Here is a 27,973-nt window from a genome sequence, read left to right as displayed (position 1 = left end):
TAAGAGAAAATCAGATCCTTTAAAAATTCTTTGGGGGCCGAACTGATTCAGTGATATTTATCTTCCAGTACGTGTTAGGCCTGAGCTACGCTTAATATTTAGGTCAACATAATTACGTTGCTCAGGGGTGTGAAAAATACCAACCTCACTTCAAGTGTAGACATTAAGTGAGGCTGATGGAAGACTGCTTCTGTCAACCTAGCTACTATTGCTTAGAATGTAGTGTTCCTACACTGATGGAAAAGGTTCTGCATCAGTGTACAGTATGTCAGCACTACGGGGTTTTGCTGGCATAGTCCCTGTAGTGTAGACATGGCCTTAATCGTTGTGCTCATGGTGATTAAAGCAAACAACTTATTGCAGCACTGAAAGGAATGAAACTTCTATAGAGTTTTGTACATAGTTGTCTTCTGTAACAAGGAAGTAAAACGTTATCAACAAAAGAATGAGTAAACATACTTGAGATGCAGTGAAAAAACAGATTTATGCCACTATATGTTAGTGCTCCATAGATGAGAGTGAAATATTCAGCGCTGGTAAGGATTTTTTTGTTTATTTTGGAGTTGTATTTTAATGGGACAACTACAGTACGTGCTTCCGTGGGAATAACACTATTTTTACCTTTTATACAATCGAACAGTTAGACAAAGATTGAAAATTTGTGCGTAAACAGTATTAATAATGAAATATTGACGTGCAAGCACTATTGTTCCAAAGATTTCTGACTATTTCATGTACAAGTTGGTCAGGTAATGTATCCATTAGTATTGTTTTGCTGAGAATATGCTGCAGGTACAGCGTTTCATTAAATTCTAGATGTGAAAAACTCTGGGATGAGATTTGATTCGCTGTGACTACATAATGCATCATTTAAAGAATGATGGAATCTACTCCAGGGGAAGTGGAGCAACAGTTATCCAGTATGGTTCATAAATTGAACATGGTTTTGTAATATAGAATCAACACATCAAAAAGCAGCAGTTTTAAGAAGTTTATACTTTTTATCATTCTAGTGTTTAGCAAGTAAACATTTCTAATGCAAAGAACAAGAATGTTGACAAGTAAAGCAAAAACTAATTGTGTTTTGAATGATACTCCTATTAATCAATTCTTCATTATATATGTTTGGTCTGTACAGTAAACTGTCTATTGGATCCAATTATTTGAAAATATTGAAGTTGCATCTATTCAGGTAAATCTCCTTCTATTTTGCAGAAACTGTAACTATTTTATTGTGGGAGACTGTATTTCAAATCTTTCTCCCCTTTTGCGGAGCGTTCCGGAGGAATTAACGCTGGATCTCTAACATCCCAGGTGAGTGCTCTAACCATGTGGCTAAAAGTTATAAAGTAGGCAATAATACCATCTCTTCCTTTGGCCAGATTTTGAATGAGATCCAATATGGAAAGCGTGCTCAGTGATCACCTACCATATTAGGCCCCTTACAGACTTAGGTGGCCAAATGCCTGTTTTCTCCTGCCTTGTGATTTGTTCTGGGGCTTAGGTGGGAGATAGGCCTCCAAACGCCTAAAATGGGTAAGCGGTACACATGCCTCTGGGTCTGAGACTTAGGCATCTAGGGAACTTTTACAGTGGAGTGTTAAGTGCTGAGTGAATTAAAGTGCCTACGAGCAGGGCCGGTGCAAGGATATTTTGCGCCCTAGGCAAAACTTCCACCTTGCGCCCTCTGCCCCCACCCCTCCCCCCAGGGCATTGCTTATTATAAACTTTCAAAAATGAATACTGCGTAATGTGGCATTGTTCATTAGAATTAATACATATTCGGCTTGAAAATTTATTAATTTCATTATTTAGCCTACATATTTAATGAAAATAATTGAATAACCTGACAGGGTGTGGGGCTGGCTGGCTCTGGGCAGGGCAGCGGATGCGAAGCTGGTTGGAGATGGGGTGTGGGGTTGGCTGGAGACAGGGGGTGCGGGACTGGCTGCGTGCAGGGCAGGGGGTGTGAGGCTGGCTGCAGGCAGGGCAGGGGCTGCAGCAGGGGCTGGATGGAGACAGGTGGTGTGGGGCTGGCTATGGACAGGGCAAGGAGTGCAGCAGGGGCTGGCTGCATGCAGGGCAGGGAGTGAGGGGCTGGCTGTGGGCAGGGCAGGGGGGTGTGGGGTGGCTGGAGACAGGAGGTGTGGGGCTGGCTGTGGGCAGGGCAGGAGGTGTGGGGCTGGCTGCAGGCAGGGCAGGGGGTGCAGCAGGGGCTGGCTGCAGGCAGGGCAGGGGGTGCGGGGCTGGTTGAGGCAGGGAAAGGGGTGCGGGGCTGGCTGCGGGCAGGGGGTGAGGGGCTGGCTGGATACAGGGGTGTGGGGCTGGCTAGAGACAGGGCAGGGGGTGTGAGGCTGGCTGTGGGCAGGGCAGGGGTGCAGCAGGGGTGGCTGCGGGTAGGGCAGGGGGTGAGGGGCTGGCTGGAGGCAGGGGAAGGGGTGTGGGGCTGACTGGAGGCAGGGCAGGGGATGAGGGGTTGGCTGAAGTCAGGACAGGAGGTTCAGCTGCCATGGATGGAGCTGGAGCACAAAGAGCAGCTGCAGAAGGAAGAGCTGTTGGACAGAAGCTTCTGTGAGGAACCAGCTCTGTCCCATGGAGAGGTACCACTGCAGGATCTGCATTTTAAATAGCAGTGGGGACGCCCCTGCAGCCCCTTGCCCTCTCAGCCTCCTGGGCACTGGCTCTCTGCGGCTCACTCCCTAGGGCTCAGCCCTACTCCTCTTGCCCCCAGTCCCTCATTAGGCCTGGGTGCCTGTAAAGCATTCAGCATATCTTTGTACTGTGTTAATGACTCCTGAACTGGTGGGGGCTATGCCTAATGCTGCCACTATCTCTTTCTTTGCTGGGCAATTAGATGACAATTAACTTGGAATAGCCCAGAGGGGTCAGAGTACAGAAGGAGGGAAGAGAGACCTTTAGGTTTCAGTTCTGTGCAAAGCCAGTTAACTTTTCTTTTCAGCTGCCTATAAACAAACCTAATAGAGAAAAGAGTTTTTTCCCCACATCCCTCCCCTAAAAAATCGGTTATGATTTTAATGGATCCAGAAGGAAAATAATTCTGTAATCAAAAAGACAACTTTCCTGCTTTCCCTTCCACAAAGATCTATTTCCAACCCAGGTAACTTATTATTTATTATCTATAGTAACTATGTTCTCACGTTTGAATGATACACTGTAGTGGTGTCGGAGTTCTTTGGAAATCCCTCAGCTCTTTTGCGGTGTTGGGAGTGAATGCTAGACCCTCGGTTAATTACTTTTACCTTACTTCACACGCCCATCTTCTGGTCATTAATTTTTGAAGTTAAATTAGATTTTCAAAACCCAGCTTTAAAATGATGTTCATGCTGACAATTGCAATTTAATTGTCCAAACGGGGAAATCGATGCCTTGAAATTATGGGATCTACTTTTAAAATTGTATTAAAAATGTGGCATTATAAAGGGGAAATATTTTAAAAGGTTTTACCAGCATCCCCATTACTGTTACCCAGGATTCTGCTTCAAGCAGTAACACAGGAGGGAGGGGGCAATGGACAGATTAGTGTTCAGTAGTACTTCAAACAAGAAGACATTTACTCTTAAATTATCTTGTTGATGCCTAAGTGACGATCTAATAGCATGCATCAAGTACATCAAAACTTCGTTGAATAAGCTTGTTAGCATTTCTAAGGCGGACACTGAACATTCCAAACAGTGATAAGTGGTGCCTGCGGGCAGTCCACTGGAGCTGCGTGAGCAGCCGACTGTCCGCAGTCGCTACTGCGGCAGCTCAGACTCCATCTCTGTCCCAGCAGCAGCGGCTGCTCAACCATTTAAAAAAAAATTTGAGGGAGCTTTTTGGAACCCTCAAATCTCGGCGCCCTTGGCAACCGCCTAGTCTGCCTAAATGGTTGCACCAGCCCTGCTTACGAGGTTAGCAGCAGCCAAGCAGGTGCTTCATGATCACAGTGGTGCTGTGCAAGTGTAAAGCTGGCACTACCATCACTGACATCTTTGATAAACACACCTTCATCACTCTTGCTCCAAAAAGTCTTTACAGATGTAGAAAGAAAAGACTGAAAAAGAAAATGTAAGACTGATCACAGCTATAAGGCAGCCATGATGTGTCAGCCATCTTGGCACCTCTGATGATGCTGCCGCTTTGTAACTCAAAATAGCAGTTTTAAATATTTACGCTTATAGAACTGTACTCAGACATATACTCAATGAGTTACTTATCTCATTGATTATATTGAATAAATTATTTATGTTGAATGAATAATTATATTTGCAGAAACCATTAAAAACTCAGAAAAAGAAAGGGAATGGAACCGAGAGATAAAATATTAATCCTAAAATACTTTCTAAGCATCTTCAATGGAATTTTCTTGATAAGAATCTTGATTTATTTTTAACAAGTTAAATAACTTAGTAAATATTATTCAGCAACTGTCTTAATTTAATAAAAAATCTTATTTCCAGGTTTTAGCTCTTATGCTTATGATGTTCAGTGTGTAGTTTCTAATTGACAGAAACAATTTATTCACTGTTTTATGTCAGTATCAATAGATATTTTTTCTGCATTCCATGACTAGGAAAACATACACAACCTAACAACAGAAATAATTATAGGATTTCTTCACAAGATGGCAGTATTGGATTAAAATGCAATGTACTAACTTTGCTGTAATTTATGTTGTCCCTCATTGGACAAATCTATTACCAAAGTGGGAGGAAGAAATCTGTAGCATAGACCCTTAGAACAGCAATTGAAGAGGTATTCTTCCATCGACCTAGTAGTGTCTAGAGCTTAGGTCAGCTTAACTACATCTCTGAGGGGTATGTATGTAGCCGACATAACTAGGTCAACCTAAATTTTAGGTATAGACCAGGCCTGATCCCCTGTCCCACCTTTAATCATAGGAAAGATCTTCAAGGCTTCACAAGCTATTTCCTATGTAGACTGGGAGAAGAGCAACAACCTCCACAAAGGTTGAATGTGGGGGAAGGGGCCAACTACATTGTCCCAGACATCAGCACTGAGGTGATTTGAAGGTCACCGAACCACTCCAAAAACCTTTCTTGTAGCAATACCGGGAGTTGGCAAAATATCAGGAGGAAAGCAGATCTCTGTCTCTTTAGCCAGATTGAGCAGTGCAGATAATAACTTCATTTGATGACTTCACTAATTCTGTCTGTTCAACAATGGCTTTAAAAAAGTTAGTACAATGAATTTTTAAAAATGAAGAGGTTTTAATGGCAGAGGTTTTGTAAGTGGAAGTTATCAAGAAAAAAAACACATTTTATTAATTTATTTTGTTTCAGCTTTCACAGGTGAGAACCATTGGCAGCATGCATTTCTTATATGTTGCTTGGCGTTGGATCCATTGTTGTTTTTATTTCATTCTTGGGATTCCTAGGAATCTTTGAAGAAATCAGATGGTTACTAATTCTGGTAAGTACAGTCTTGTAAAATGACTACAGATTTAAGATGTTAATTTGCAAAGCACAGTCAATGAACGTACTACAGGAACAGAATGTCCCAATATTATTATTTATTTTCTACCAACTACCTGTGTCACGTGTGAAGCTCTGAAGCAATAGATAAGAAAAGTGAATATAAGATGAGAGATCATAATGTGAGGAGCTATGTGGCGTAAGAGAAGACATTGCCAGATGAGAATAAACTGCAGCAAATTGCTTTTATCAAGTCACAATACTAGTGAGCATTAAGCATATGGGTTTAAGAATGTCAGAACATAGCAAATTTTATCCAGTAGGTACATTTGCATCATTAGTTTATTATCAGTAAGCTCTTTTTGTGGGAAAAATGCCCCTAGCCCCTGAAGCAATTTGTAAAACTCCTTTATAGTTTCAGGCTATAAGGTTTGCTTCCTGCAAAGACCCACATACAACAACACTTTGTAGAATTACAATATGCTGTACATCTTGCCACCCTTTTAACACTATAGGTTCATCTTGCAGTTTTGCTAGCAGGCCAGGTTATTTTACTGGATTATTTGTATAACTCTTCTGCCAGGTGGATCCAGCAGCAACCAGGACTAGGTTCAATATCTAGGGGGTCTTTTTCAACAATACAACACAGAACCAACTCGAGCTCCCACCCAGTAACCTGGGGAAATTACGCACCACCCCTGGGCGCCTCTGAGAGGTAATACTTGCTCACTCGCAAGCACAGAGTGTAGAAAAGAAACTTTTAATGAAAGGAGGAAAGTCACGAGACATGAATTAGGGAGAATGCCACAAGCGGGATTCATTATCATAAAACTGTGAGCAGAGTGCATGGGGCAGTGCCTTCCACCTCGTGTTCTTGAGTGTGACAACCAAAAGTTCCTTTTCTGTGCCCCTCTCTGCTCCCTTACCATACCTCACTCACAGTGATTGTCCTTGGTCAGAGAGGACTTAGGGTTCAAGGGCACATCTGTGTGAGTTCACCTCCCACCTAGAAGAGAAGGAACTTTGCTGGTGCTGCCAGTTGAGCACTTGCTTTGGCTAGCTGCTGCACCAGCCACTGCTCTTTGCCGCCTGGCCACCCCGCCAACCACGGTTCCTTGCTGCCTCGCCAGCTGCTCATTGCTTCTCCAGCCTTTCATTCTGCTCACTGCCTCACCTGTTCACAGGCCAACTGTCAGCTCCCTTTGCTGCACCTGTCTCTCTGCTGTGACCGCTGCACATCAGTCTCTTAGTAATTTTCAGTTCTTTTCAGGCAGGGCAGAAACACTGCCCCATCTCAAGTGATTTTTAGCTCTTTAGCAGGCTGGGCAGAAACACAATCCCACCAGAACTGATTTCAGCTCTGATTCAGCATTTAAAATAACAAAAAGGCTCCTAATGAAACCTATTTAGCTCTTTCTTTGAACAGTGGGGAGGAATAGGTTAAACCAGTCTGGGTCTTCCTAGGGAGGGGTATGGCATTCAAGCCCCTGCCTTAATGAGGTCCTTTCATCTGAAGGTGACCCCATTTATTTGGGACAGGTTAAGCACAGTCCTGCTTCTCTGTATTCGTACAATAATGCCAACAACACTGGTAACAGTATTTCACTACCCCTGCATTCAATACTAAAGTGATTTGTAACCCAACACCAGCCAAAGTTGATTATTTTGAGCAACACTGCTCTATCTGCTGGATATCTATGCAGAGTAGGTATGTTCATGTAAACAGCATTTGCTCCGGAAGTCTCTCCCCATCCCAGCTAGCTGTCAGAGGAGAATTCATTCAGTTCCTTTAGACCCTTACATTTAGTTGACTTTAATTTATTACTTGATGCTGTCTTCAGTTGTAAATTGGCAGTGCTATTGCATGTGCTCTTGGAACTGTTCAAGAAAAAGTGTCCTTGCCCCTCAGACAAAACCTCAACAGGGCAATCAAATTTCATTCTAAATCAGGGACCCCTTTTTGACCACGGACGGAAGCCTGAGCCTGCCCAAGCCCTGCCACCCCGGGCAGGGGCACAAAAGCCTGAGTCCTGCTGCCCTGGGCAAATGAGGGAAAGCTAAATGGAAGCTGAAGCTTAATGGAAGCTAAAGCTTAGTCTTTGGCTTTAGCCCTGAGCCCTAGCAAATCTAAAGCCAACTCTGGCAACCCCATTAAAACAGGGTCATGACTCACTTTGGGGTCCTGACTCACAGTTTGAGAAACACTGCTCTAAACCATTGCTCCTCCTGCTGACAATAGTGTGCCTGCCCAGCAAGCTGTGGTGCTCTGTGAGTCAGCTCTCCTTAGTGCAGTGCTTCGATGGATGAGATGAAGCACTTGTGTGCTGCACAGCAGACTCCACAGGGCAGACTTACAGTTTGACTTATGTTAGCAGGGATGAGTTCAGCAGAGATAGCATTGTTCGCTTTATTGCCTTCTGAAAGTAAAGACTAGCAAGCACAGGAAGAGAAGGAGTAATTGAAATATTTAACATCCCATACAACAGTGGTCCCCAAACTGTTGTGCATGCCCTTCTGGGGGGGTGCAGAGGAACGTTCAGGGGGGCGCATGGCTGGGCTCAGGCCAGCCCCCACTGGGGGCAGGGAGGGAGTGCCATCCAGCCCTGCTGTGCCCCCAGACCAGCTCCGCCCCCAGCCACAGCTCCACTTGGCTCCCTGCTCAGCCCCAGCTCAGCACCAGCTGCAGCTCTGATCTGCCCCCAGGCCAGCTCCAGCCCCAGAGGCAGCTCCACTGTTCCCCTTGCTCCACTGCCAGCACAGCTCTGCCCTCTGATGGATTCCATTACTGGTAAGGAGTAGTGGGGCACAAGAGGAAAAGTTTGGGCTCCTTTGCCATACAACATGCATTCAGGAGATGGGTGATTAGAAGGGCAATTCCCACTACAGCTAATTAGTTAGGGCCTGTGTCATAAACAGATAGCTAAGGGTTAACGTCTCTTTCACCTGGAAATAAGTATCTGAAGCACCTGACCAGAGGACCAATCAGGAAACAGGATTTTTTCAACTCTGGGTGGAGGGAAGTTTGTGTGTGAGTCCTTTGTTCTTGGTTTTCTATCTGACTCTCTCTCGGCTATGAGGGGATTTCTATTTCCTGCTTTCTAATCTTCTGTTTCCAAGTTGTGAGTACAGAGATCATAAAAACAATAGGGGTTATTGTTTTTTTCTTTTGTATTTACATGTCTATAGTTGCTGGAGTGCTTTGAATTGTATTCTTTTTTAATAAGGCTGTTTATTCATATTTCTTTTAAGCAATTGACCCTGTATTTGTCACCTTAATACAGAGAGATCATTTTTATGTATTTTTCTTTCTTTTTATATAAAGCTTTCTTTTTAAGACCTGTTGGAGTTTTTCTTTAGGGGGGAACTCCAGGGAATTGAGTCTGTACTCACCAGGGAATTGGTGGGAGGAAGAAGTCAGGGGGAAATCTGTGTGTGTTAGATTTACTAGCCTGACTTTGCATTCCCTCTGGGTGAAGAGGGAAGTGCTTGTGTTTCCAGGACTGGAAATAGAGAGGGTGGACTCCCTCTGTTTAGATTCACGGAGTTTGCTTCTGTGTATCTCTCCAGGAACACCTGGGGGGGGGGAAGGGAAAAGGTTTATTTCCCTTTGTTGTGAGACTCAAGGGATTTGGGTCTTGGGGTCCCCAGGGAAGGTTTCTGGGGGGACCAGAGTGCCCCAAAACACTCTAATTTTTTGGGTGGTGGCAGCTTTACCAGGTCCAAGCTGGTAACTAAGCTTGGAGGTTTTTCATGCTAACTCCCATATTTTGGACGCTAAGGTCCAAATCTGGGACTAGGTTTATGATAGCCTGTTTCTCCATTGCCTTGAACCTGATGTAGTCATTCAGATCTTTGAAAAGTGAATGTAAACTGATATTGCTAGTGTGAATGGAGAATTCAGATTTGGAAGTTGTAAATACAATGGTGCAAAGTACAGGGCAGTGGAGAATTAAACATTACCCCCACTCCACCCCCTTTGTCCCCCAGGATAAAAGTATCTTCCCAAGTATAACCAGAATTCCAGCCTCGGCCTGGTTTCTTCCACATCTGTCAGCTACTTCAATAGTCTCTTCTTTTCAGGCTGGTCAAAATTCTGTCCCTCTAAGGAAATGGTTTGCAGTGTTTTTTCATTTGCAGACCCCTAAAAATTTCAGCTGGAGGTGTGAACCCGTTTGGAATTCTTAGACATAGTCTATGGACCCTGGTGGTCTGCAGACCACAGGTTGAAAACCATTGCTGTATGGTAACAACAACCTTTTGCGGATCCCTTAGACATAGTCTGTGGACCCCCAGGGGTCCGTGGACCTCTCCTTTAAGGATACTGGCACCCTTTGAATCAGAAGAGCATTACTGACTCACTAGCAGTGTGTGCCATCTGCCAAGCTTCCTTGCTTAAGGGCCTTCCTTGACAGGCTTACATTCACAACTTTAGAGGTAGCCCTAAGAAATACAAAATCAGCTGGTCTAATAGAAAAAAACAGCTGGAGGTAAAAAGTAAAAAAAAACAAGGCCTCAGATACAAAATTACTAACACTACACTTTTAGCACTGCAACATACAATTGCTTTGTGAACTTTAAGGACCTTAAGCCCTATGACCTGCATTATACAGATCAGACTAGATGATCACAATAATCCCTTTTAGGTTTATAATCTACAAATAGTCTATATTTTCAACACAGCTTTGCGCAGAAGCAGAAGTGCATACAAGGGCTTATTTCAAATTATAGTAATTTATGGATGTTGTAATGATAATAGAATCTAAGAAGGAGCCTTTGCTTTTTCTGTAGCTTCACATTAGAAAAAGGAAGCAGGTAATGCAATGAAACAGTAGAGAGAGTCTAGTGAGGACTACACAGCAGAGCCCTGTGCATATATTGGGGCCTGTCAGAACTTCAAAATACATGCCCTACTAAGAATGTGGTTGGACTTGATTAATGGGTCTTAAGCCCAGTCTATACTCCAAAGATTATGGGGAAATAAGGGACTTTACTCCCTATGTGGGCTACTTATATTGCAGAACACAGCAACTGCCCCAGCACTGCTGCTTCCCCTCTGATGCTATTCAGAGGAGATTGGGTGGGAAAAAGGCAGAACTTTGACACTGACCTCTTTGGTGTGCTGGCCAGTACATCTGAGATAGTGAGGGGAGGGAAGTAAACTGTGTCAAGAAAAGAGTTGGAGCAGCTGACTTTACTTACGGAGCAAGGAGAGACCATATTGTGACTCAGGGCTTTCTACATGGTGAGTTAGCATGTAGCCATTCAGTGTGTGAATCTATAGCACACTAGTTTGTCATGCACTAACATCTCATGTGATCACTCCTAGAACTAGTGTTTTAATCTGGACTAACTTTAGGTTGTGGTTCTGTGTTGAAGTTCAAGGCTGAATCAGGACTAAGGTTACAGTTCAGATTCGAAAACACCAAAGTCTGGAGTGCAGGTCTCAAAATCCATTAATCCAAAACTAAAAAAATAAAATAATAAAAAAAAAATGAATACAATATAATCTGTTCTCATGGGATTCCCACCGCTTTGGGCTGATATACCAACAACTGTTTCCATAAGATTTCACCTATATCAAACTGGAATCAGAAAATAAGCCCCTTCCGCTTTTAGATCCAAAACTATAGGGGCACGCTAGGCCAATAGCTGGAGATTTGAAAATGAATCTCTTTAACTCAAAAGGTTTGAACATTCAAGGTTCTGGTTTTGATCTTTTCTTAATTCGTATTACAGTGTAATCAGTGCCCAGTCAGGGATTCAGAACCCATTGTGCTAGGCACTGCACACAAACACAGCCTCAAAAATCTTACCATCTATGTTTGATTTTCATGGGGGGGGAGGAGTTGATTTTGTTTCAATTTAGGACATAAGAACAGCCGTACCGGGTCAGACTGAAGGTCCATCTAGCCCAGTATCTGTCTACCGACAGTGGCCAATGCCAGGTGCCCCAGAGGGAGTGAACCTAAAAGGCAATGATCAAGTGATCTCTCTCCTGCCATCCATCTCCATCCTCTGACAAACAGAGGCTAGGGACACCATTCCTTACCCATCCTGGCTACTAGCCCCTTATGGACTTAACCACCATGAATTTATCCAGTTCTCTTTTAAACGCTGTTATAGTCCTAACCTTCACAACCTCCTCAGGTAAGGAGTTCCACAAGTTGACTGTGTGCTGCATGAAGAAGAACTTCCTTTTATTTGTTTTAAACCTGCTGCCTATTAATTTCATTTGATGATCCCTAGTTCTTGTATTATGGGAATAAGTAAATAACTTTTCCTTATCCACTTTCTCCACGCCACTCATGATTTTATATACCTCTATCATACCCCCCTTAGTCTCCTCTTTTCCAAGCTGAAGAGTCCTAGCCTCTTTAATCTTTCCTCATATGGGACCCTCTCCAAACCCCTAATCATTTTAGTTGCCCTTTTCTGAACCTTTTCTAAACGTTATTTATAATGCTCTTCCTCCCAACAAGACGCTCTGGATGCTGTAAAGATAATATAATGCAGTAATGTATCCCTTCTTTTCAAATTTGGATGTACATTCTGATTATTTATATTTCATTCTAAACATTCTTAAAGTTTTAAACAACAATGATATGGATTTGGTCAAATTTAGACTGAAATGGTGTTTTCTCTATTTTCTATCAATGTTCTGTTGAATTTAAGCAGGCTACAAAAATATAACTGATAGTCATTTATAGACTGTCATGGTGAATTATATATGCTTAACATCTCTGCTACCTACCAGTAACTTTGCTTGTTATTTCAATAAAAGTTAATGCTTCCTCTTTAAATTTAGTGTCACCAAGATGTGTGTCATGGTACAATTCCCCACTCTGAACCTTAGCGTCCAAAAGATCGGGTACCAGCATGAATTCCTCTAAGCTCAATTACCAGCTTAGAACCTGTAGCGCTGCCACCAACCAGGAATTCCAGTGCTTGGTACACTCTGGTCCCCACAAAACCTTGCCCGGGGACCCCCAAGACCCAGACCCTCTGGATCTTAACACAAGGAAAGTAAACCCTTTCCCTCACCGTTGCCTCTCCCAGGCTTCCCCTCCCTGGGTTACCCTGGAAGATCACTGTGATTCAAACTCCTTGAATCACAAAACAGAGAGGACAATTCACCTTCCTCCCTCCTTCTCTTTCCCCCTCCCAGACTCTTCCTGAGAGAAAGTAATCCTGGCACAGAGAGAAATCAGCCTCTCTCTCCCTCTTCCCTCCTTTCTCCCCACCAATTCCCTGGTGAATCCAGACCCAGTCCCCTGGGGTCTCACTAGAATAAAAAAACAATTAGGTTCTTAAACAAGAAAAGCTTTTAATTAAAGAAAGAAAAAACAGTAAAAATTATCGTTGTAAATTTTAAAAAAATGGAATAGGTACAGGGTCTTTCAGCTATAGACACTGGGAACACCCTCCCAGCCTAAGTATACAAGTACAAATTAAAATCTTTTCAGCAAAATACCAATTTGAACTCCTTTCAGCCAAATACACATTTGAATGTCTTCCAACCAAATATACATTTGCAAATAAAAAAAACAACCATAAGCCTAACTCACTTTATCTACCTAGTACTCACTATTCTGAACTTATAAGAGCCTGTATTGGAGAGAAACCTGGTTGCACGTCTGATCCCTCTGAGCCGCCAGAGTGAACAACAACCAAATTCTAACCGCACACACAGAAACTTCCTTCCCTCAAGATTTGAAAGTATCCTGTCTCCTGATTGGTACTCTGGTCAGGTGACAGCCAGGCTCACTGAACTTGTTAACCTTTTATAGTCAAAGAGATGTAAAGTACTTCTGTGCTATTAACTTTTCTTATCTGTTTACGACAATGTGTCTTACTTAATATCTAAGGCTATGTCTACACTACAGCCTATACTGGCAAAACTTATGTCACTCAGGGGTGTGAATATCTCTCCCTCCCCGAGCATTGTAAGTTGTACTGACATAATAGCTCAGTGGTTTCAGTATTGGCCTGTTAAATCCAGGGTTGTAGGTTCAATTCTTGAGGGGGCCATTTAAGGAACTGGGGTAAAAGTCTATCTGGTGACTGGCCTTGCTTTGAGCAGGGAGTTGAACTAGATGACCTCCTGTGGTCCCTTTCAAACTTGATTTAAAAAAAAAAAAAAAGCTTTTGTGCACAGAGCTATGTCAATGGGAGAGTTTTGCCACTGACATAGCTTCTGCTGCTCACAAAGGTGGTTTTTTATGCTGAAGGGAGAACTTTCTCCCATAAGCATAGCTTCTCTTCACCAGATGCGCTGTAGTATCAGTACAGCTGTGCCGCTGCAATGCTGTATGTATAGACGTGGCCTAATCCTGAATGGCAGCAGCGATGATAGCTATGTATTTTACTCTCAGATTGCTTTTATAGGAACATATTTCCTTGCTTTTATTGGAATACATCTAAATAATAAGTATGGTTGATCAGTTTCAGTTTATGAAGCAGCTTTCCATGCCTTGTTCTCTTGTGCAATAATTTTTATTGATATAGTTATTTATATTTGATTTTTTTTTTGTATCTGGGACTCATAGTCTTGCTGTTTGGTGTCCAAGTTGCAATGCCAGTGCTAATATATACAAGAAAAGAAGAGGTATGTAAACTTTCTATCATATAGGCCTGTTATTAATTTAAAATTGTTGCTAAAATTATTAAGGGCCGATCCCTATGGGGTACAGAGATATGTTATGCACTGAGATGGGAGCTCTGAAATGGACTTACTATGCCCAAGTATGCTCATGCTGACACATTAGGGGCCACAGAGCCACTTGGAACCCAGGGAAATTAGGAAGGTTCTCCTACAAATTAATTCCCCACCTCCTCCTCCACGGACTCTCCATAGAGCCTTCTTCTGTGCAGGAGCCAAGGAGATTATGGTCAGCAGTAGCACCAATAGATCTGCCTAGGGTGAGCTAGAAAGGGATGCAAGAATTGTGATAATGTCATAAAGGAAATGATATAGGTGTTTGTGAGTGTGGGTTGAGTAGGTGTCAGCTTCCCGCAACCCCACTACCTTTCACTCTGGGCCATTTCGGAGATGTCAGCCAGCTCTGGTGCTGGGCTGAGAGAAGGCTCACATGCCGTCTTTCCAGTTCAGCTAGCTTGGATGCTATCCCCACGCCAAGACATCCAGGAAGGCACCACATTCCCCTAACTATGACTCCACTGCTGCATACAGAAGTGGAAAGGAAGAGACAGAAGGATGGGGATCCATGGCACACCTCTGGCTGCTGTCAATGGGTCTATCCGCATAAAATTCAACTTCTCACAACACAGGCCAGCAGCGTCAGTATTTGGCCCTTAGAAAAATCACTGGTGTTGTTACATGACTCATCATCCCAGAGAACCCCCCTGCAGCAAGACCAGCAGATGTAGCACTTTCACCCCAGTTTTCCCACATGATCTTCTGCCTGCTCTCACCATGCCATTGACTTGCTGCAATGACTTTGCCCTCCAACTAAGTCATTAACAAGAGTCCACTCCTTCTGGGGAATCCAAATCTAAACCCCAAAGTCTTTGCCACAGCCCCTCCTTCCCAAGGTGTCTGTCTTCTCTCTTTTAATTTCAGGCACTCTTCTGCCCACCCTAGGGCTCAGTTTTTGCCCATTCCAGGTTCATTTCCATCTCATCCCTCCTGGGTTTCTTTGAGTTGTTCCCTCCGATTTCCTGAACAGCCACTCCTTAGCCTTTGCCTGATTTATACCCACCTCTTCAGCCAGCTCCCCACACCTGGGCATCCTTCTCTTAAATCCAACACGCAGCAAAGGTGAAGTGGGGTGGGCCTACCTGAACAGTGCTGACTGTCACAAGTCCCATTGGCCCTTAAAGGGGCAGGCTGCCCTATACCAAGTATTTAATCCCACTGTCCAAGCAAAGACTGTGTAAACAATGACCATAGAGCTATAGTGCAGTTTTTATTATCCCAGTTTAGAGGGAACATATAGGCTGAATTAAAGACCACATAGAGCACATGTTTCTGCAGGATCATGACCGGGTGGGGGAAAATATGGAACAGTGGTAGATGGGATGGTCCTAAAATAGTTCACATAACAGAAGTTATTTTCTCTTATGCAATATAAGAAGCATAGGTAATGTACAGTACATTAGTACTGCTGCTGCTAGACCTTTTGTAAAATTCTAATGCCTGTTAATGGGGAATTAATGTATTTTTAAAGAATGATAAAAGAATGATGCTGTAATTAGATAATTAGCTTATGCGATGAGCTTTATTAACATGAATGATATAATTAACCACTATGTAACAGCTGCCTCTATCTTGCAATTTATAGCAACAGTAATTGTTACCATGACATGTAAAATATATGAATTAATTACACTATTTGTTAACTTAGGTTCTATTTTAAATGCAAGCACAGCCAGAATGTCTGTGAATGCAAAATTCTATGTGATGACTATGGTCCAGATCCAAAAGGGATTTTGGCACCCAAGTCCCAGATTTAGGTACAGCTTGCAGTCCACAGCTGGGAACCCTCTTTTGGAGTCAGGTAAGAAGATCTAAGTTACGTCGATCTGAGTTATGCTATTCATGTAACTCAAATTGCGTAGCTTAGATCAACTTTTCCCTTTAGTGTAGACAATGCTTCTGCAAGCCCCACATCAGTGCATCCCATAGTCTAGTGATTAGGGCATGCACACAGAGGGTAGGAAACCCCTTTCTTCCCCATCTGACAGCCACGGTGTATGTTCCCTGGACTGAAGGTTATAAAGGAGGTGTCCTCTAGCCTGTCTCATTTCTCTTCCCCCCCACCTCTCAGCCTTCTTGTGTGGAGTTAGATATGCACTGCTGCTATTCTTTCAAAAATGGCTTAAGAAACTGACTCCAGGAGACGCTTACTAGCTGTGGATCATAAGCAGAAATAGGCATCTCCCTGCGTTAGCTACGTGCCTAACTCTTTAAGGAATGGGGTTTAGAGCACACCTCTCTCCCCAGCATCTGCCATTGACTCCTACATACCTTCATTTTTTTAACAATAAGAAGCAGCAGCTACAGATTGCGCAAAACTGTTGGTCTGATACTCCACGGTTTTGTACCTTCATATAGTAGTTTACGCAGTTCACTTCAGCACTGCGGCTCTATGTAGGGCAGAAATCCTGACTCCTCCCTCTCCTGGCCATACTCTCTAAACTCTATTGCATGGAAATGCAAATGGAGTCCCCACAAAACTGGCTTCAGAATGCCCAGGGGGTGCAGGCTCTTGTGCAGGTTTTCCAAAGCCATCTCCTATCCCCACAATATACAGTAAAACTCCATCAGTTCTGCTGCATCTGGGTCTCTCCGTGATGTATTCAGGAATTCTGTGTGTGTGTGTGTGTGTGTGTGTGTGTGTTATTTTAAAGACAGCAGCAAACAAATACAGTTGTAGCTCAACCTAACTATAATGCTGCTCAGGTGTTATAATAAATTAGACTAGCGTGCTATAATTCACAATGCAGAGCTTCCAACCATGTCTGCAGAATGAATAGTCTACTTGGTGTGGGGTGGCAGAAAGAGACTTACCTTTTGCTTGCATTGCAATGAAATTTTTCCACGACCTACAGCATGTCATCATATGTTACTCATGCCCTCTGTGCAACCGCACTTTTCCCTGTGATCTGTCACACCAATGCCCTAGAGCAAGGGTGGCCAACCTGAGCCTGAGAAGGAGCCAGAATTTATCAGCGGACCTTGCCAAAGAGCCACAGTAATACATGAGCAGCCCTGCATCAGCTTCCCCCCCGCTTCCAGCGCCTCCCGCCCACTAACAGCCCTGCTGATCAGCACCTTCCCCTCCCTCCCTGCACCTCCCCATCAGCGGTTTTGTGGCATGCAGGAGGCTCTGGGGGGGAGGGGAAGGAGTGAGGGCACGGCAGGCTTAGGAGGGGGTAGGAAGGAGTGGAGTGGGGGCAGGGCCTGTGACAGACCCAGGGGTTGAGCAGTGAGCACCCCCTGGCACACTGGAAAGTTGGCACCTGTAGCTCCAGCCCCGGAGTTAGTGCCTATACAAGGAGCCGCATAACTTCTGAAGAGCCACATGTGGGTCCAGAGCCACAGGATGGCCACCCCTGCACTTGAGGCTGCTGTTACACTGGGTCACTTTGTTCATCTTCTCATTTTTGCTTTCTTCTGTTCTGTTGCTCCTGTGGCCACGGCTGTTCCCACATATGGTAAAGAGGCCAAAGCAACGCTACTCACAGGTGGCTCTTGGAGAAAGCAGAATGTCAGTAACAGAAAAAACACAGACTGCAGTATCCCCTTTCCTCAAAGTGGAAACATTGAGGGTCTCCTTCCACAACAGAAATGTTCAGGTTTCAGCTCCCTGAGCCTTTTCATGAAAACTAGAGTATACAACATGCTGCTGACATACGTGTTCGTTCATCAGAACTCTAAGTAGACATACTCAGGAAATGCAACATGGTCTAGTTGATAGGGGACTGTAGTGGGAGACTGGAGAGCAGGATGAGCCTGCCTCTGCCTTTGACCTGCTGTGTGATCTCTGACAAGTAATTTGAAGTTTGTGCCTCAGTTTCCCCTCCCACCCTTTTTCTATGTCATCTATTTTGACTAAAGCTCTTCAGCATAAGGACTGTTTCTCACTACATGTTTATACAGTGCCTAGCATCATGAGTTTTGAGCAGTTTATTTTAAATCAACCAGTGTGTATTGTAAATGCTCTGTATTAACAGGTCCAGATTATGTGGAATGACAGAATTGATGCAGTTATTTCTAACTATGGGAACAAAAATCTGACTGGAGGAGAACATGAGTGGGATATTCTGAATGCTGTGCAGAATACTGTAAGCAGAAAATTGAAAAATCACCACCCCAGAAATGTTCTATCACCTTTTATCACATGAAAAGTCTGTCATAAAACACTCTGAAAAAACTGTTGTTTAGCTACAGGCTTATGTATCATGGCAGCTGGTGTCAGATGTAAGTAGATATATTCTCTACTGTTTAACTGAGAACTTGGATGTCTATGGGGTTGAGAGGACTAGCTCTGCAGATGTGCAGAAAAACTCCCCGTCTTTGCTTTGCCACCCTGTGCAGGGGCAGGCACAGTCCCAGTCATTGTAGGACACTGGCCTAATTAGGCCACTGGTTATAAGGGCAAGAATTCTCTATGCCTTGGTCAATGTTAGAAACCACAAAGGATGTGGGCAGGATGTGGCTGTGGCCTCAACCCCATGCACATTGTCTAATGGAGGTGTTCCAGCAGGGAGAGGATTAAACACTGTAATCTGTAAGGGGGTATAGCTGGGGTCACAATGTTGCAGCAATCACATGGGAATTGTCATGTGCCTTCCTCGGGGGCAATGCTGATCTCTTCAATGCATTATACCATACTCATCACCATAGTGTCCAAGTGCATGTGAGAACACCTGCTGGTGCTATATTTCTCTTCACCAGCCCTGACTGCCAGAGGCAACTTAAAGCCACATTAGTCCTGCATATCAACATTTTATTACTAATATTTCAGAGCATTCATAAACATTTTCATTATATGGTGACACATGAACAGTTTCCTTTGTTAGAAGTCCTTAATAGCAGCATCATTTTCCATGGAATAAATTGCTTAAAAGTTGAACTACAAAGTTCTTTGCAAATGATAAGCAATGATTTATCATCCCAAATAATCACAGCAGTATCTACCCTTAAAATTACAAGTTCATTTGCACTGCAGATACATTTTAAAACAAACATTCTTTGAAAATCTGTTCTTCCTCCTCTGAGTTGCAAAGTCCTGATTTCAGCAACAGCTTATGCTGACATCATCATAAACTAAGACAGCATTCCCCACTATTCCAGCTCTTGTGTGGCGTCATCAACAATTGTTAGAAAAACACGACGACAACCTAAGATTTCACAGCTTTTTGCTTGATAAGTTTTTCCAGCAAAATATGAGTTTTCATTGACAAATTTTTTTTGTAGGAAAATGTAATTTTTGACTGAATTATCTGATTTTTTTTCAACAGGAAAATACTAAACAGGACATTTCCTTTTGAATTGATATTTCAACCTGAAACATTTTGAATCAATATTGTGCAGTGTCAAAAATGACACTTATATAGCCATTTCCAAATTGAAATTTTTCAAAACTGTTTCTTCTTTTTTTATATATATTTTGACTTTTCATACTGTTTTAGGATGAAAACAAATGTTGAAATATTAAACTTTCCTCTGGGACAGAAATCCAGCTTTCCAAACAGTTCTACCATTGATATTCAAACAGGTTTTTGGGAAGGATGCATGGAGCTGACCCATGTGATTTTGTGGTAGTAGTTAGCTTTTTGCCAAAAACGGAGGACCTTATTGCTGGATTGTCAAAAGAGCTCCACTCTCATTTAGGTACTAACATTAATGGCCAGGTTTTCAAAAGAGCTCAGCATGTTGGGAGCCGAGCTCTTAAAAATCTTACCATAAGTGTCACCATAAGAGCTGCTGAGTTGTGAGTGCTTTGGAAAATCTTGCTCTTAGAGAGGTGTCTAAATCAGACCTGTACACCTTAGAAATCTGGCCCTAATTATGGAAATGTACTCTATTTTCTTTGCTATTTTTACAGATTTTCCTCTTTTCTTTCTGGTAGTATTTCACTGTCGCCTGGCCTGTTGTCAGTTTGGTGCCTCTACTGCTTGACTGCATAAACACAAATGTATAAACTGAATGCCGCCTTAGCTCACATTTAAGCCTTGATGAAGGCTGAGTGTGATGGCCAATATGTTTGGCATTTGCCTGGAATAAAAACATTATAACAACATTTCCAGTTTACATTTTCAGTAGTTCTGTCATGACCCTTGGGCCCTGTCATAAACAGATAGCTAAGGGTTAATGTCTCTTTCACCTGAAGCACCTGACCAGAGGACCAATCAGGAAACCGGATTTTTTCAACTTTGGGTGGAGGGAATTGAGTGTCTTTGTCTTTGTTTTCTGGCTGCCTGCTTGCTCTGAGCTTTGGAGAAGTAGTTCTACTTTCTAGTCTTCTGTTTCTAAGTGTAAGGACAAAGAGATCAGATAGTAAGTTCTATGGTTTCTTTTCTTTGGTATTTGCATGAATATAAGTGCTGGAGTGCTTTGATTTGTATTCTTTTGGAATAAGGCTGTTTATTCAATATTCTTTTAAGCAATTGACCCTGTGTTGTATCATCTAATACAGAGAGAACATTTGTACTTATTTTTCTTTCTTTTTATATAAAGCTTTCTTTTAAGACCTGTTGGAGTTTTTCTTTACTTCAGGAAAATTAAGTCTGTACTCACCAGGGAATTGGTGGGAGGAAGAAATCAAGGGGAGATTTGTGTGTTGAATTGCTAGCCTGATGTTGCATTCCCTCTGGGGGAATAGGAAAGTACTTTTTGTTTCCAGGATTGGGAACAGAGAGGGAGATTCACTCTGTTTGGATTCACAGAGCTGGTGTCTGTGTATCTCTCCAGAAGCACCTGGAGGGGGGAAGGGAAAAAGGATTATTTCCCTTTGTTGTGAGACTCAAGGGATTTGGGTCTTGGGGTCCCCAGGGAAGGTTTTTCAGGGGGACCAGAGTGCCCCAAAACACTCTAATTTTTTGGGTGGTGGCAGCAGGTACCAGGTCCAAGCTGGTAACTAAGCTTGGAGGTTTTCATGCTAACCCCCATATTTTGGACGCTAAGGTCCAAATCTGGGACTAAGGTTATTACAGGCCCCAAATAGAAATTCCTTTAAAATATATATTTTAAGAACATATTCCTCTCCTAATATACATATGTAAAATGAACATTTCATACGTGCCATTGCATATTACAAATATTTTCAGTGGCTGTTTTGGAAAAGAGATTGGATTCTTACATGATAGAGAATGGTGAGACAATAAAAATCATATTTTTAAGGAATAAACTACATCACTGACACTACTACTAATATCTCTTATTGTATTATAATTCTGTCTATCTTGGGGGCACAATGTGTCATTCTCTGTTTGTTTTGGCATTAAAAGTGACAGGATCTTTTTTTTCTAGCTGGAATGCTGTGGAAGACACAATTCTACAGACTGGAAAAAGAATGAAAATAAAGAACACACAAATCAGGTCCCATGTTCATGTACGAAATCTAATAGGGAGGAATGGTTTTGTGATGTCCCCGTGAATGAAGTGTACATTAAGGTAAGGAATAACCAATTTTATTTTACTTGAGTGACCGCAGTAGCTCGCTTTCATAACTTAGGGCTGGTCTACACTACACAGTTAGGTCAAAGTAAGGCGGAATCCGTGAAATTGACAAGGAAGCTGAACAGCTAGAGCCCAGCTGCCTGTTGCTCCACTGGAGAGCTGGGTGGCTGGACCCTGCTTTCATCTGGGAGCTGGGGTGAGAAGCCCAAGTGGCTCTCCCCCACTCCTGGCAGAGAATGGTGGAGGCAAGAAGCCCCCGGTGACTTCCCTCTGACTCCTGGAGGGGAACAGGGAGCAGGGGGAGGGGATGTGGAGGGGGGGAATGGGAACCTTGCCAGGATCCCCAGAGCCTGTGGGGCAGCTGGGCTTGCAGCGGAGAGCTGCAAGTGGAGCTGAGAGACCAGGCTTTCAACTCCCCACACTGGCTCTCTTAGGTCGGTGGAAGCGCTCCTGGTTAGGACACACACCACCAACCCAAGTAGGGTAGTGTGGACATGTACCACCACAGTAATTACTGCAGTGGCAGTAAGTTGATCTAATAGAAAGGACAAGCTTGTCTGGATGCATCAGACTGCAGTCATTAGAAAGCTGGAGCAAAGAGATACATCTTACCATACTTCCTAAAAGCACCTAGAGTTGATCTCATATAACCTTACATTGGGAACAAATTCAAGAGGGGCAGGATCCAAAGAGAATACTATAATCCTATGCTCTTGAGCAATATTCTTCAGACAAACAGCCGAAGGCACCTCATGTCAATCATAGATGTTTTGGAATGAAAAGAAAGATTTTCAGCAACAAATGGGACCAAGATCATTGAGGGGTTTGTAGATACTAATCAGCAACTTGAATTTCACTTGAAAGGGAACTGGCAGCCAATATTTCATTATTTTTATATCAAGTTGGTACTGTCCCCTTTTGTTGCAACAAATTAACTCTGATAGCAGGTCATTCACTGGGATACAGAGACATATCTGATCATCTATATATTAGAGTATTCTTCCCCCATGGAAAATTAAGACTTTTTGTCAAAAAAGCAAATGCTCAAAAATAGATATTTTTTATTTATATATTTATGGTTTGACAACTGAAACTAATTATTTTTTTATCTGAAAACTGCCAGAGACTGAAAGCTTTCAGTCAAAAATAACAGAAATCCTTTTCTGGATTTCTGTTTTCCTAGACATCCCCTCATCCCCAAATGCAAGAAAAACAAAAACTCTTCATGAAAATTTTAATTTAATCAAAAATTCAATTTGCTGTTGGAAATTAGTTTCAACAGAAAATCTTTGAGCAGTCCTAATTTATAAAAACTTTATTGTTGACACTGTTCCAAGATACAAGATATTTCTGAATATGTACATGTACTGTTATTCAAAATCAGGGAAGTAGAAAGAGGAAAAGACATGGAGATTGGAAGTTTATATTAGTGTGAGACCTGCACAATACCTTTTCCCTGCAGTAACAATGACCCTTCTTTACTTTTCAGCTTCTTTCCTATATAACAGTTCATTAATTATTGAAGTAACTGGTATAGCAAACACAAACAATAATCCAGAAGTCATATAAGTCCATCCTGAGATGAATAATATGTGGGAATCACAGTAAACTTGCAATAGCTAAACATACTCTTTTAAGCATCCAGTTGTAGAGTGATTGGATGCTTGAATGAGGATCCATCAATATGCTTTTACAAAGGCAAATTCCCCCTTAGATCAGCCACTAGTCCCAGGATTTTGGGGTGCAAAGTTTTATACATTTAAAAAAAAACACTTGAAAATGTTCACACTCTCAGCGTTAACATGACTGCCTTCCAATGAGTAAGTATCAGAATCCATAAATCCCTGGTAGGAAGTTGTTGCATAAAATTTGAGCAGGGACATGTTATAAACATGCAGTGTGAATCCAGGAATCAAAAATAATTTTGCAGTTAATATCTATTCATCTGCTTTTGCCTAGGGATGTGACGAGTATATTAAAATGTGGTTTGAAAACAACACTTTGGTCTTAATTGCAATTAATATTGCACTGCTAACTGTAGAGGTAAGAGTACCTGATTTTTTTAAAAATAAGAAAATATTGACAAACTAGTGGGACCCACAAAAATAAGTTTAGTGTTCTGTAGGCATGACCCTGCCCCATTAAAACCATATAGGAAGTTACATTAACTTCAACAGGAGCAAGATAAGTCTCTATTTATGGTGGCTTTGTTAATGTCTACACAAGTTAATGTCTACACTGACCCACTGTTCAGATAACAGGGCTGTGAATAATAGAGTGCACTGTAGCTCCCATGAGAGGGTGCTGCGAGCTCAAACTAAAAGATCCCCAGTTCATGTATTGCAAACTAGGAACTTTTTAGTTCATACTCTGTGTCTACATAGGAGAGTTACAGCAAAGCACTTTGGTGCACACTGCTATTCACAACCCCGAAGTCTGAACTGTGTGGCATTGTAGATACAGCCTTAGGCCATGTCTACTCTACCACTTATGTCGGCAAAACTTCTGTTGCTCAGGGGTGTGAAAAAAACACTCCTGTGTGCAACATACATTTTGCCGATGGCATAAGTGGTAGTGTGCCCAACACTGTCAGTGGGAGAGCTTCTCCCCCCGACATAGCTACCATTTCTTGTTGGAGATGGTTTAATTATGCTGGCGGGAGAGCTCTCTCCCATCAGCATAGAGAGGATACACGAGAGATCTTACAGTGGTGTGGCTGCATTAGTACAGCTGTGCTGCTGTAAGGTGTCTAGTGTAGACATAGCCTCAGAAACAGTATTCCCAGAGCCAGTCTGCTGGAATATTTTTAGCAGTGGGGGTGCTGAAAGCCAGCTCCTTTATTCCTGCCTGTCCCCTCCACTCCCCACCAAGAGGCTGGGAGCAGGGCTGTGTCTCCGGGAAGGGAGACCTGGACAGGGGCAAAGGGGCCAAAGCCACAGATGGGGGCAGGCATGGGGCCAGGAGTGGAGCCTTAGGCAGGGGCTGGCAGCTGAGACCCCACATGCAGGACCAAGAGCAGAGCCCCAGCTATGGAGCTGGGCATGGAGCCATCAGCTGGGGAGCGGGGCCGGTGTTCCAGGAGCAGAGCCTCAGGTACAGGGCTGGGAGTGGGACAGGCCCCAGGAGCGGAGGCATGGGAGCGGGAGGTGAGGCCAGCAGTGAGAGCCCCAGGTGAGATGAGCGGTTGGGGAGCGGAGTGCGGGCAGAGGACTGGGAGCAGAGCATAGGTGTGGGAAACACCCCAATGGCTGGGGAGCAGGGAGCCGGGCCGGCAGCCCTCCGCAAAACCTGGGGGTGCTGCAGCACCTCCCACGCCACTACTTCCCATGCCTATGCCCAGAGCAGGAAAGACTTCTTCACTGATGTTGGTGCCCATCCTGTCTCTGATTTGTTTATACAGCTTGTTTCTTTAACCTGCAGTGGAGGAAAAGTCACTTACTGAGATTGTAAGCTCTTTGGGGCAGGGACAATCTTGTTATTGTTTGTTTATACAGCATCTAGCACAGTGGGGTCCTGGTCCATTACTGGGGCTCTGAGGTGATACCATACTACTACTGCTTATTATTAATATTTGATAAATGTGCACTAAGTCAAACAGCACAAAACCACATTAGGAAGAAAATTCATTCTCAAATTTATAAGAAAAATATATCATAAAAAAGTTATGAACTCTGCAAAATACAAAATAAAATTTGTGTCAAATTACAACAAAAACTCACCCTGAATTCCATAGGCACCCCAAAGCCCCACTGCCACCAATGGAAGTTGTCAGAGCACAAAGGAAGTTGGCTCAGATCCCAAATCACTGAGTTGGAAATTTAGTTACCTCAGTTTTATACTGAGACTGAGAGCAGAATCTGACTCTGTTTCTCCAGATACTTTTATTGTTCCACTGTCATATGCTGAGGTCAGTGGAATTCCCCATTATCAGTGTTGGCCAAATTAGTAATTAAAAAATGGTTTAGGGCTTATTTATATTAACTACTGGGCTGTGGTACAGACTAATTCATCTGTGACTGAACTGATTTATCCATCTCTCCTGACATACAGCCCTTTAAGGAATTGATCTATGAGCACTGTTTTTATCTGCAAGTATATCTGCTGGATTCTTTTCTTTGTCAGATATTTTATTATTTTACTTTTGGGATTTTCTGATTTGCACACCATCTCTTCCATTGGTGTGTATTAGGGGCAAATGAAATTTATGGCAACATTTATGTTATTTTAAGTAGTTATGTATCCCCCATTCCCATAGTGCATCACAAATTTTTATGTCTTTAGCCTCACAACACACTCCCATGAGGTAGGGAAGTGCTATTATTCCTATTTTACAGAGGGGGATCAAAAGCAGAGAAAGACCAAATGACCTGTTTAAGGCCACACAAGAAGCTAAGGAAAGGGAGAGAGAACTGAACCCAGGTCTTCCAAATCCTACATTAGCAATCTAAGCGCTGGTTTATCTTTCCTGTTATTCTGCCTACTGTGGGATCAGTGGGAGCAGGATCTGGCCTCTAAACTGCAATAGATTAAATTTAGATATCAATGAGCATAAATGACTATGTCCCAATTTAGTTTTTAATCCATTCTTTTTTCCTTTTTTTCAGGTCCTCCTGTTCGCATTAGGTGTATTGCTGTTCAAAAACATCAAGAAGAATAAAATTTCACTAAAGGAATAAAGAAAGATTTTTGGTGTTGTTATATTGCATGAAGTATCTAATAATTCTTTAATCTAGAGGTTCCCAAACTTTTCTTATTGTGTACCCCCTTCCAGATCTACCAGGTTCCCATGTGCCTCTACCCTTCTCATCACTGATACTTTGTGTGTTCTTCTTAATACTACCAGTCTTTAGCCATCTGTCCATATTTCACTATGTACAGATATAGTTATAGTGTGACATATACAACCAAAAAACCCCTAAATTCTGAGCTAAGTTAGACTGCACAGTTGCTGGGCAACTGAACCTGTGCTGTACGGTGATTGGAGATGAGGACAGGGCTGGATTTACACCTTACTCACTCCTAGACACAGCATCTTCACTCCCCCCCTCACCTGACTACAGTTGACCTTTGTGTTGCACACAATTTTAGAGAGGTAAGGCACCCCTAGAATGCTAGCGCCCCTAGGGACGTGCCCTACTATGTCCAACCCTGGGTGAGGACTCTGTACATCAGCATCTTTGTGTATCTGTGTTCTCATTGATACATCATGAAGTAAATTACCTACCATATTTTATATAACAAATTCCCACAGAGTTTTAAAGATTTGTCTGGGTAGCCTATTATGAAAATGTAATAAATAAAATAATTAATAAAAAAAATCCACCGTTACACAATTTTTCCTGCGTTCCCCCAGAGATGTGTTGAATACCCCCAGGAGTACACATGTCAGAGTTTGGGAACCTCTGCTTTAATCTGACCCTTCAAGTCAAAGGAAAGACTCATATTAAAATCAGTGATGTTTGGCTCAGACCCTAAAATATCACAATTACTCTGATATATTTGTAATTTATGTGTTGATATAGAAAATATCCCAATGGCTATAGCTGCCTGCTGTGTACTGCATAACATATGTGCATTTATGTCTTGATACATTTGTGTATTGGTTGTAGTCTTGGTTGTGATATTTATACTACAGAGACATACAGACTAAAGTATTGAGCACTTTCCCATTAACTAGCTGGATAATAAAACATTCTGTGAAACTGAATACTAGTTTTCTGAGTCTCCAAAACAACCTGCTCTGAGAGTTAGGTTATATATGTTGCTGTACCTGCAAATAACTCTAAAACAGAAAGATATATGGGCATTATCACTGGGGTTACTGACCCCATTTAATGAGAGTCTGGGCCCAGGCTACCGACGATGAACTGATTTAAGGGAAACAAGCCTATCTAGGCAGCCTGATAAAAGGCCATCAGGACTCGGTCGCAGAGAGGTGCTCACAGAAGGATAAGCACTCCTAAAAGAGAGGTGTTCCCTGAAAACCACAGGCCCAAAGAGGAGGGCTGTGCCACCCCGTGAACCCCAGGGGGACACTAGAGGCCAGGACTGAGAACCACAGGCTCCAAGGAGGAAGGATGTGCAACCCCTGAACCCAAAGGGAGAGACTTTATTTCACGTTTATTTTGCTTTAATAAAGGAGATCTCCAGCATGGGTATTTTGTCTTTCATTCAATTCAATTGTGTGAAAGGGGCTCAGAAAAGAGAAACTGAGGTCAGGAGTGCCTGCAGCACCACACTAAATCAAGAGGAAGTGCTACAGGGCAGGATGACCTGCAACAGGCATTCATCAGACCAAACAAATGTGGCATCAAAGTTGGCAAGACAGCTTTCCCTGACAAATCCTACCAGTTTTTTTCTTTTCGGTAGCAGTGAGTCTCAGAGCCCAGGT

General features: G+C 42.8%; 1 protein-coding gene across 1 annotated transcript; it reads left to right on the top strand.

Moving 5' to 3' along the window:
* Positions 1-698: 698 nt before the first annotated feature.
* TSPAN19 (tetraspanin 19) lies at positions 699-27,244 on the top strand. The gene is given in 11 exon segments (XM_050935910.1): positions 699-749; positions 1,216-1,314; positions 4,273-4,396; positions 4,461-4,533; positions 5,304-5,321; positions 5,324-5,428; positions 13,961-14,040; positions 18,132-18,242; positions 21,433-21,576; positions 23,542-23,625; positions 26,187-27,244. Coding segments are annotated over 9 exon segments (780 nt in total). The 5' UTR covers positions 699-749; positions 1,216-1,314; positions 4,273-4,303; the 3' UTR covers positions 26,259-27,244.
* Positions 27,245-27,973: the final 729 nt, after the last annotated feature.

This window comes from Gopherus flavomarginatus, chromosome 1 (assembly GCF_025201925.1).
Source record: "Gopherus flavomarginatus isolate rGopFla2 chromosome 1, rGopFla2.mat.asm, whole genome shotgun sequence".
In the NCBI taxonomy this organism is placed as follows: Eukaryota; Metazoa; Chordata; order Testudines; family Testudinidae; genus Gopherus; species Gopherus flavomarginatus.
This window is presented reverse-complemented; position numbering and strand designations above follow the sequence as displayed.